At 45.7% G+C, this 12,266-nt stretch overlaps 1 protein-coding gene across 5 annotated transcripts in view; it reads left to right on the top strand.

Moving 5' to 3' along the window:
- Positions 1 to 12,266, top strand: part of LOC142489312 (N-acyl-aromatic-L-amino acid amidohydrolase (carboxylate-forming)-like) — an 83,644-nt gene that overhangs the window by 39,878 nt on the left and 31,500 nt on the right. For all 5 annotated transcript variants that reach the window (XM_075589843.1, XM_075589841.1, XM_075589839.1 and 2 more), the window contains 2 exons: positions 542 to 731; positions 7,601 to 7,700. In XM_075589843.1, the coding sequence (XP_075445958.1) occupies positions 542 to 731; positions 7,601 to 7,700 (290 nt within the window). The remainder of the gene's footprint in view (positions 1 to 541; positions 732 to 7,600; positions 7,701 to 12,266) is intronic.

Below are 12,266 nucleotides of genomic sequence, written 5' to 3'. Positions count from 1 at the left end.
AACACAAACGGTGAAAAGAGTCACCTAGATCCCTATAAACACACACTCGTGGTGCACTAGTACATAGTACAAGGATAAGATATCCACTAATAAATGCAACTACCCCACTACCCCACCAGGGGCTAACTAATATGTCAGACGTGGTCTGTAAAAACAGAAAATAACAAAACTTTAATGAAGTATAAGTATCACGCCGAAACAAGTGAAAGTATGTACATGTGATAAAAAAAGGACTACAAATGATCCCCAAAGGGGGAAGGTGGTGGGAGAGAAATTGGTAGTAGAAGGAATGAGCTAAATAGCTAATAACTAGTCCTAACTAGACAACTACCACTTGACCTAATGGTCTGGTGAAACAAAGCCTCATGTAGTAACAAAAAAGGGAGAAGGAGTAGGTGGTATGATACCTCGTACTTGCTGGTCCAATAAAAGGTATCATACCACGTACTCCTCCCTCCTTTGTCACTACTGTCACTATAGGACAAAATACATATAAGACAAATCCAGTACATTTCCTGTTTTGTCTTTTTTCTTGGCTTAGTGGACCAGATTCTGAGAAAGACCCTTACGAGGTAAAACTGGCAAGAGAAATTTTTCAAAAATATGGATCAAAACAATCTTCTTGTGATTTTGTTTTTGACCTTCACAACACGACTTCCAACATGGGAGCCACATTAATACTCCCCACAGTGGACGATCCCCTTGAGATGCATATGGCAAATTACTTACAGGTGAGTAAAACACAAGCATAATGATAATAGATACTGTATGTCGCTTGTTTTCGGTAATTTGTTCTTATTGGGAGTTAATTAACTTATTGGGAGATTACCCCTTTTGATGCCAATACTTTTCCGTTAAAAGTTAATATTTTTTTTTGGTCTTGATCAGCCAAAACATTCGATTTGGTGATTGCCATGTTTGCAAAATATGTATCTGAAAAATAAAAAAACTGAAGCATTAAGGTCATAAAAATAAGTACCTAGAAAAAAAATATAAAGAAACATATTTATTGAAAATCAAACCCTTGACACTTCACTTGCATAGTTATGGGGTTCGACGAGTGTGCACAATGAAGGGGTTACACAACTAGAATCTTGTTCACGTGGGGATTTTGCAGGTGTTGGAAGAAGTGGGCATGACAATGTACATTTCATGCAAGTTTGTGGTGGAAGAAGCTGCTATGTTGCTATTACAGTAGTAGTACTGATAATCCCCCCCCCCCTCACCCCCCCCCCCCCCACTGATGCTGGACAGGCCAGCAAAACTCTGCAATGCATTGCTTGCCCATTCAATAATGTAATGTTCGGCATGCTTTGCAAAGCAATGTATTGTGGGCTTCTCTGGCAATGAAGGGGTTGTTGTGGGCTTCAGTGAATAACTGCTATGAACACCCTCAAGTGACTGCCTTGTCGATGGGATATTCACAGACCGCCTTACAGCTTTGCTAACATCATCACCCACTCAGCAAAGGCAGAGTGCAAAGAGCTCTTCACAACAGTTGTTTACAGAAATCAAACATCCCCGTTTCTGTTAGTACTGATGTAAAAGTGCAAAACCCACCCTCCCCCTCTGCCCACCCAGGAGGCCTAACCACCCACCCAAAGGCCACTATACACACCCTCTACACATTGATTGGCACAGTGGTACATCATACCCATATAATATGGGCATGATAAGCCACTATAGCAGTCAAAGGCCAACCTATTAAAATAATCAAGCATAACAATACACAACAATTAAAGAAATAAACAAGCACCTAAACACCACAACAATAACAGAACTAAAAAGCCTCAACTACACATCAATAAAATTATTCTAACACCAAAACCGCTAAAGAATACAAATTATATTATACCAAAATAATAGAATACAATTAAAGAAACATCTAACCTATAAATCAAGACATAAAACCGCTAGCCAATCCACAAATGTACTAAAAACAAGCCATCCAAATTCCAAACAATTTAATCAAAACAATAAACAGAAACAATACCTTAAAGGGGCACAGATTCATACATTAGCAGTCAATGGGCAATGAAAAACATAAAAATAAATACAATAAAAAACCTGAAAAAAGACATTTATATATGTAGCCCTGCTTCCTATCGGACAGGCCACTACTATGTGCTGTATAACCTGTAGGCTCACAGGGCTTAAGCCTCTGCCACGGAGAGCCTGGGGTGCTCACAATACTTATGACTTGGTGCAGCACCTCCACCTGCGACAGCTTCCGCCCTAGGGGAAGTGGGTCTTCGCAGGAACTTATGTACATGAACACACACACAGCGATATACCTTAACCAATATACGTTTACTTGCAGCAACCAACAGCTTAATTAACAGGTGTCCCTCCCTAGAGGAGACACTACTACCAGCGTCCGCTGAACACTCACTCTCCCTTTCCCTTCACCGGGTGATCCCACCCCGTGTCCAGTTCCCACGCGGAATACGCTCCCCCACCCCCATGTGAGTCAGTGGATGTGTAAGTGTGTGACTGCGCAGCCACCGGGTCCCGGAGTGAAAATGGTACCGTTGGTGCACTTGGAGTTTACCTGCCGGGCACTCCTGTACCCGGTTCTGCAACTATCTTCACAAAGGATCGGCGTGGGACTAGATGACGTCACCCGTGAGTGTCCGGGGCGATCCCACCCAGACACGCTGCGGCTTAGTGGCGGGGCCTGGTCCCAGGCCTCCCGTGTATGTAGAACTGTCCTGATAGCGATAGTATCACAGAAGGGGATCCGGAACCTGACTATGGCCAGTCCCTAGCTCCGCTGCACTCTACTGGGGCTCAGGGCCTAACTGGGTCTGGGGCATGCAGCCTAGGTAGGGGCGGCCTGCCTCCCTACACCGGAGCTCCTCCTTCCTCCAGCTAGCTCTGACTCCTCGTGCGCCCCCTCACTTCCTTTTCCTCCCTATCCTTGTCCTGATTGGTTCTGCCGTGTCACGGGGGACCGCGGGGGCTGCTGGGACCCGTAGTCCCCTAACTCCCCTCCTCCCCGAGCTCTCCTCCTTCGCGGGCTTTGTAACCTGCCCTGCGCATGCGCAACCTCCTGCCGGACTAGGTCTGCGCCGGCGCCACCCTTAACATGGCGGCTCCCTAAACGCGGAACCTCCGTTATTGGAGCGTTCCCTGGGTGCAACATATCCCACCCCACACAACAATTGGGGAAGAAAACAGGGTCCCGGCTACACATACATTCAATATTTATCTTACCTTTTCAACCTCCGAATCCCAGCGTAACTGGAAGCTCTTAACCCACGACGTCATCACCCGCAATCCGTCTCCATCCTCCTTGAAGAACAGCAGATGTATAAAAATCTTCTTTCTTCCATCTTTCTCCTTCTTCTATCTTCATCTGCCATTATTTTCTTCTTAGATTTAATCTTCTATCTTCTTTCTTTCAATCCAAAACCACATAGTAAATCCAAAACGGATGTTGCCACGTCGAGATCTTCCTTATATAGGGCCTGTGGTGTCACATATTAGGGTCAGAGGGTACAGCTCCAATCCGATTGGATGCTGTATCATGTGCCCGCCTCTTTTTTTTTTAAGGATGTGATGTCCTCTCCAAGGGAGGTACGTCACATCCTTAAAACCACATGGCTGATATTACATGGTATTACAGCCAATAGGATTGAAGACAATCCCATTGGTTCCTGTACCATGTGATAAATTCCATGAGTAAAAAGGATGTGACATCACTTTAAGGGATGATGTCACTTCCTTTTTACTCATGGAACATATCACATGGTACAGGAACCAATGAGATTGTCTTCAACATCCGTTTTGGATTTACCATGGGGTTTTGGATTGAAAGAAAAAAGATTAAAGAAAAGAAGAAAATAATGACAGATGAAGATAGAAGATTTTTGTACCTGATGCTGTTCTTCAAGGAGGATGGAGATGGATTGCGGGTGATGACTGTCACGGGCGACCAGGACTAATACCAGGGATCAATATCGCCAGACAGAACACGAGAGTTTATAAAATTAATTTATTGGAAAAACATATCCACAACTATACAAAACATACAAACATCACACATACCCAACTGGGGACACAGGGGAATACACTGCCTAACTAGTCCCAGGGACCTACTTTCAGAGATTTTCCCTGTTCTCTCTTTGCCCAGTACCTACAGGACTGGTTTTCAGACCTGAGACAAGCACTGGATTGGACACTGCAGTTTTTTCCTGTCACAGCAACACCTCTGTGACTCTCTGCAGGCTCTGTCTGCTAGGGGTCTCCCTCCCCACCTTTTTATACACTTAAAACATAACATTGCAACACTCAGGGCCAGGAGCTGCCTACATGCCTGGCCCTGATTGGTGGGTAGGACTGCAGCATAACATTTGCAACAATTCTATGCAAACCTATTAACCCCTGATTCCTGAGGTGCTGGAACCAAGCAAAGACATACATATATATACATAACATACAATACAATACCAATGTATTACTGACAGGTAGGGGTAATGGCAGACTTAACCTTTATAAACAGCAAAAATGTGAAAAAGAAAAAATGTGCACAAGCGCTAAAGACTAAAACACCAGTGTGACAATTGCAAAATATATATATATAAAGGCTGCCTAGTAATACTGTCAGTACTGACAGAGAAAGTGAAAGTGAAAACAAAGAAAAACCTGGCGCCAAAAGTTCATTGGATAATCCTGTACTCCTCAGGGGATCAGCACACTTGCTTGACAGGCCATATAGGGGAAAAAACACAAACAGACACAGATCATAGTGCAACACTGTAGGGTTAAAACAGGTCTACACTAATACACACACTGCACATATAACATAGAGACTCCTAGTGACTATAAAAACTATTTATTAAATAAAAAGAACTATGCCATAAAATGGTTTGGACAAATGAGAACACCGCTGGTCATCCAGATGTGAAAAATCAGAGCCCTACTTACAAGCAGCAAGGCAAATACAGGCAATGCAACAAAGAGTCTTCCGGCTGCTGCTGATGTCTTTGCAGAGATGTGATTCCTGCTGCACCGTGACTCTCGTGCTGACTCTCCCTCCAGGGGTTAACAGGAACAGTGGCAGTGTTGGAGGCCTGCTTGTGGGGCTCACAGCTCTCCTCCACGTGAGGCTGCTCTCCTCACTTCCTCCTCCGGTTACACAGGCTGTCTCAGCGTGCCTGCACGCGAGTGTGCACGTGCCCTTAAAGGGACAGTACAAGCGTCCTGTATGCCAAGAACTAACGGCTGCAATGGGGCTCAAATGTGACCAAGTGTCCCAAAAAGTCCAATACCAAGCTCAAAGTGACTGTGTCACCTGCCCTACGCGTATCGTGGATGTTACTCCACTTCTTGGTAGCCCCTGAGGAAGTGGAGTAACATCCACGAAACGCGTAGGGCAGGTGACACAGTCACTAGGAGTCTCTATGTTATATGTGCAGTGTGTGTATTAGTGTAGACCTGTTTTAACCCTACAGTGTTGCACTATGATCTGTGTCTGTTTGTGTTTATAAACAGCAGCCATATTTCCCCCTACCGTCACAATGACGTCGCGGGTAAAGCAAGTTACACTGAACAGCAGGAGTTGCCATGTAGAAAACACTCTATTGCAGGCTTTGGGCCTCTCTTAAATTTAAATAAAAAATGCTAAAAAAAAGAAAAATCTGAGGTTGATAATCTGCAGCCATTCACCCCCCCAACCACCTCCCAAAAAATGTTTATCGGCCCCGCTGGTCCTCTAAGATCAAGAAATCCCATTGAGCTCTCTTTGGAGATGGTCACTCGTACACACACATGCATGTCCCTTATCTCCCTAGCAGGGCCGGTGAAAGGGTATTTGGCGCCCTAGGCGAACCTTCATCCTTGCGCCCCCCCTCCCATAATTAACTTTCAGAATTTTTTTTGTATCTAACTGAAAAATTGAAATGTTATGTCCAATACATATTTTCTAACATTCATACACTCATTCCGCTCCCTCTCATTCTTTATCCCCATCATTCTCGCTCCCCCTCCCTGTCATTCTCTCTCCCCTTACCGGTCATTCTCTTTCCCCCCTCTGTCATTCTCTCTGTCTCTGTCATGGAACAGGTATACCCCTGTCTACACTTCTGTTTCACCCCCCCCTTTTTCCTCGCAGCCCTGCTTGTCAGCTTATTAGTGCTAGCTGTATGTGTTTGGTTCTGCACACAAACACAGTGCCATTTCTCCTCTCCCAGCAGCTTGTTGTATTAAAGATGCAACATTATTGCTACATGTTGTAGCTTCCCCAGACACTCCTGTGAGTTGCCATAGCAGCCCCAGCCTTTCTCTCAAATGGGCTAGTCTGCTTTCTCCCCCTCTGCTCTGCCCACAGATGGTCTGTCCCCAGACTATCTTACTACCCAACTTACATTGCCATTTCCTTTCCACCATTGCTCTGGACTTGTGAGTACCTCGCTGTAACCCCCGTAATGGTGCTGCAGGATTATCTTTTCACCTCCCTTTACTACTGAGCACACACAGAGATTTAGACCTACACCTCTACACAAGCAACTGTAGTTACCTGCTTTCCCCAAAATAAAGTAAGAAAAGAAACAGACCTTGTCGTGCTTGGAAAAGAGGGCGAGTTGACACTATCTGAGCTAAGTCATCACCACGTGACCCTCTGGCTTCCAGAATAGTCTCACCCCCCACAGGACAACTGCAGATAGACAGACCATGGTCCATGCTGCATCCTCCTCTGCTTGGCCACACCCCTAGGCTCCTGACCTCCTCCTGATTGGCTGCTTCTGGGTAATGCAGCCAAACAGGATGCCGGAAACTGACAAGCCCCCTAGCAACAGCCCTGCTCCCTCCCTGTTTGGGGGATTTCCCTGTTCGTCTAGGAAACACTGCACTAGGCAAACAAATTGACTGCTGCCCCCTACACTTTTCCACCCTAGGCGGCCGCCTAGTTTGCCTTGTGGTTAAACCGGTCCGGCTGCCTAGATAATGGAGACTTGTAAAACCAGAACTGGTCTCAAGATAGTTTGTCACACACACAAATACAGACACATGTACAAAACAATACAATATACTGTAAAACATACATGAACAGGAACAAGAAGAGATTAAAATAGGGAGGAGAGTATCTGTATAGCAGCTTGTAGCTTTCATATACCTCCTCATTGCACAAACGAGGAAACATCTTTGTAGTAACTGTGTGTAGGTATGTTCTATATGGCTTCTATGGACCTGGTTATGTGGTACAGTGGTAAGAATTAAGTACAGGAATGTCCCTGTGCCTAGCATTAGGTGGCAGTGACAACATGCAAACTTTACCCCTGAATAAGTTAGTAAAAGAGAAAATATGTATTTCATGAGTTGGCAGAAGGGGAGAACTAAAATATACTAATGATACACATGCAGCACAGAAGTTGGGTGCGGGGAATATACAACAATGGGCAGAGGTGGTTGAATGAAAGAATGATCGCTGACAAGGAGTTGGGAGTAACTGAGATGTGCTTGTGGCACAGAGAGGATTAACAAAGCGGATGCCATTTGAGAAGAAGAAACATACTGTGGGGATGTGTAATGGCTGGGATATGAGCGATGTAGATAAATATTCTTTTACTTTGCAGTATCTCCTGTGTTTCCATTCTAGAGCAACTGTGTGGATGACTCTATCCCATGCCACGTCTTTGTCTGCGAACTTCCAGGAAAGGACACTCCTTACCTGCAGAATATAGGAAAGCATTGCCTGAGTAAGCAATTATTTTCTACTGATGGCTGCTTTTTTAAACCCCTGCGATGGGCGAGGTGGAGATAAAGGTCAACCTTATTTGCTTTTACATCCTGTGTTATATTGGCATGTAGCTGTAATGGAAATAACTGGTATTGTTTTTACTTGTAGTGCAGGGCTCATTTATCTGGAGCAGGTCCAAGAAGACAACTTTTTCGAGCAATTATTACTTAAAGAAGTTATCTTATTGACAGGGTACTTTCTTCATTTTATAGGTCTTTTAAGGCAGAGTTTTTGCAATGTTATATTGTTTAATCATTTGAGCAGCGGTATCTTATGAATGAACTCCTTACTGTGGGGGTTGAGGGATTATTTATTTTGCCCAGTCGTGGAATTCCCCCCCCCCCTTAAATAAATATTTACAAGAGTCTCATGCAGTGGGATGGACCAGCCACACCACCCCAGACATGTTTTGTGTTATATCATCACTTCATTTCAGCTGGACCATCCCTCTAGGTGTCGCAGTTTTAATGTTGATTGTCTGTCATCAATAAAATAACCATTATTAAGGAATCCCCCTTGCAGTGCTGTGGCAGATGGTCCAGTTAACTAGGTAGAGTTCTCAGATGGTGTTGAGTGGTGAGGGAATCATTATGTTAGCAAGAGCTTAGATGTTGTGTTGTGAGGGTAATGTGAACACAAGAAAGGGAGTGGTAAAAATCCCATCCTCTGTAATTAGGACAGATCTATTTAGAATAGCCATGTAGAAGACAAGCTAGAATATATTAATGCTTATCATATAAAGGCCAAAAGTTACTAAGTGGTCTTCTGCCATAAGACACCTTCTGTTGCTGCTGGAAGGCACATTGACTTCAATTGGCTGTAAGGGGTCTTCAATTACTGGAAGGTATGTTTTGGTAGAAGACTGCTTAGTACATAGTCATGGATTCATCAAATTTCGATAACCTAATAATCTGAATGTATCTCCAAAACATGAGTTACTGTTATGTGTAACAACCCCCCTAACCCCCCACACACATACAGTACAATAAAGGGGAACATACCTATTATCCAGACCTGGATAATAGCACATTTGCCCATGAAAAATAAAACATTACCCAGCCAGCATATAGTAAATAAAAGTTGTACGTAGCCCTGCCAGGTTGAAGGTCGTCCTCATCTTCGTCCTTCTGTTCCTCCTCGTCTTCAGTGGGCACTGACCGTAAAATAAAAAAAATAACTACTGGCCTGTAACCCCTTCCTTAGTGGTTATTAACCCAGTATCGGTACTAGGACCCCTGCTTTTTAACTTGTTTATTGATGACCTTGAGGTTGGCATAGAGAGCAAAGTCTCCATCTTTGCTGATGACACTAAATTGTGTAAGGTAGAAGAATCAGAGCAGGATGTCATTCCTCTCCAGAAGGACTTTCGATAGACTGGAAACATAGGCAGGTAAATGGCAGATGAGGTTTAATACAGAAACAAGAATAAACAGGCAATTTACAAATTAAATGATTATAAATTGGGGGAATCCTTGATGGAGAAGGATTTAGGTGTGCTTGTAGACAGCAGGATTATCAATAGTGCCCAAAGTCATGCAGTGGATTCAAAGGCAAACAAGATCTTATCTTGCATTAAACGGGCAATGGATGGAAGTAAACATAATGATGCCCTTTTATTAAGCATTAGTAAGACCACACATTGAATATGGAGTACAGTTTTGGGCACCACTCCATAGAAAAGACATAATAGAACTAGAGAGAGTGCAGAGAAGAGCCACCAAATTAATAAAGGGGATGGATAATCTGATTTGTGAGGAGAGGCTAGCGAAATTAGATTTGTTTACATTAGAAAAAAGAGGCGTCTAAGAGGGGATATGATAACTATATACAAATACAGCTTAACCCCGTTAAAGTGCGACCCGTTATAACGCAAATCCGCTTATAACGCGGTTTGAGCATGGACCCCGAATTAAAAAAATTCAAATAAAAAAAATTTTTTACATTTTTTTTTACACACTGCACACACTGCACACACTGCACACACTGCACACACTTTACACTGCACACTGCACACACTTTACACTGCACACTGCACACACTGCACATCCCACTACACACACTACCAGCACTCACTGCACACTGCACAGCTCACTGCACACTGCACAGCCCACTACACACACTACCAGCACTCACTGCACACTGCACAGCTCACTGCACACTGCACAGCCCACTACACACACTACCAGCACTCACTGCACACTGCACAGCCCACTACACTGCACACTGCACAGCCCACTACACAGCCCACTACACACACTACCAGCACTCACTGCACAATGCACACCCCACTACACTGCACACTGCACACACCACCAGCACTCACTGCACACTGCACACTACACACACTACCAGCACTCACTGCACACTGCACACTACACACACCACCAGCACTCACTGCACACTGCACACCCCACTACACTGCACACTGCACACACTACCAGCACTCACTGCACACTACACACACTACCAGCACACTCTACACAGCACACAGCACACAGCACACTCACAGCACACAGAACACTCCACACAGCACACAGCACACAGTGCACTCACACCACACTGCACTCACACCACACTGCACTCACACCACACCGCACTCACACCACACTCACACACCCCCTCCGACTCCCTCTCCCTACCTTTGGTGTCGTCTGCTGAGCTCACAGCGGAGCTGGCATCAGGAGGAGGAGCCGGTGTCGGTAGGAAGGGGGCGGGGGTGGTGTGGATGCCGGTAGGGGGGGTGAGTGAGGAGTAGGCTGGGACTCGGAGGGCCGCATAGGAGTGGTGCGTCAGAGACACACAGACTGAGGGCGGGAGCGGAGGGTCTCTGGATGCCGGGCGATGGGCCGGTAGGTGTGGGGGCCTCGGGGGGGAAGGAGGTGGGTGCCGGTGGAGGGGGATGGATGCCGGTGGTGGGGGGGGAGGTAAGGAGCAGGCTGCGGCTGGACTCGAAGGGCCGCTGTTGGCAGGCCTGGTGGATGTGTAGGGCTTCCGGCTCCCTCCTCCCTCCTCCCAATCGGGCGCACGGCGGCCATTTAAAAAAAAACTAGCACGACCCCGGATCTAGCGCGGTCGGATCGGGTGGCCCCCGAGGACCTCGTTATAATGGGGTTAAGCTGTATATTCTAGGATAGTACAACGAAATTTCAAAATAATTAATCATCCGAAGGGCAGTACAAAGGACTTATGGCCCTCCCTGGGGCAAGTACCCCTACCCCCACTCCCTCTTCCCATTGATTGTCACAGTGGTAAACCATGCCCACAATATGGGCTTGAATTGCCACAATTGCAATAAATGGGCAAACTAAAAACAAAAAAACAAATAGAATACATAACATTTGAATAAAAACAAACATTTGACAAAACATCCATGGATTGTCAATGTGTTTATCTGTACATACTGTAGATAAACACATTGCTAGTCAATGGGCATCACCCCCAAAAATACACAATTAAATAAAATACAATCAATGTGTTTCTTTTGCCGGGATGAAAATTCACTCTCCTCATCCAACTGTGGCACCAACTCTTGCCCCACGACGCATAATGCGCAGACGTCCACGTTCCACAGTTGCTTAAAGAGGAGTCCCCGGTGAGTACTGTAGTTCTTTCTTCTTTCTTTTCTTCTTTCTTCTCTTTTTTTTTCTAATCTAACAAGTCCAGGAGTTGTTGATCCGACTGCTTCTTGGGTTCAAATGAGTTGTGACTGACCGGTGACATAATATTTGACTGGAAAATAGTACATCCACCAATCCAATTGGTGGCTGTGCCATGTGATGGCTTCACAGGATCCGCACAAGGCTACACTTGGTTATGCTCAGCAATGCAACTGAGCACTAGCAGGGTATTTAAACAGGAAGGAAGCGATTAGCACAGGAGGCGGAGCAGGGGTGCGGCCCCAGCGGAGACTAGGATAGTGCAGGAGACAAGGGACTCATTAGGGCTTGATGCACAGCTGGCGATCGTTGCGCGACATCACACGTGCAAGCCCCATGCGGAGCGTCCGAGCAGGCGCAGCTGAGCTCCGTGGCAGTAGCATATGAAGAGCGTGTGCGCGCGTGCTCTGTAACGGGAGCGGGGTGCGCGCACTGGATGAGAGGGGTGCAGAGGCAGCGGCAGCTGCGGTACTACTGGTAAGAGAGGAGGGAACACGCTGCAAGGCACGTGTTCCCGGATTCCTCACAATAACCCCCCTTGAGGATCGATCTCTGAACGATCCATGTAAGGCTTGTCCGGGTACCTGGCATGGAACCGTCTGAGTAAGCCAGGAGGGTGGATCTGGTCGTGTGGTACCCAGGAACGCTCCTCAGGGCCAATGCCCTTCCAATACACTAGAAACTGTAGATTTCCTCTGGAGTACCTGGAGTTAACGATCGACTGAATTTCGAATTCTTCCTGGCCCTAAACTATGACCGGTGGCGGTCTAGGATCAATGTCAGGAAATCTAGAACTTTGATTTACTGGTTTTAGGAGAGACACATGGAATACTGCCGGTATTTTCATTGATGGGGGTAATTCCAGGCGA

This window comes from Ascaphus truei, chromosome 3, assembly GCF_040206685.1.
Source record: "Ascaphus truei isolate aAscTru1 chromosome 3, aAscTru1.hap1, whole genome shotgun sequence".
Lineage (NCBI taxonomy): Eukaryota > Metazoa > Chordata > Amphibia > Anura > Ascaphidae > Ascaphus > Ascaphus truei.
This window is presented reverse-complemented; position numbering and strand designations above follow the sequence as displayed.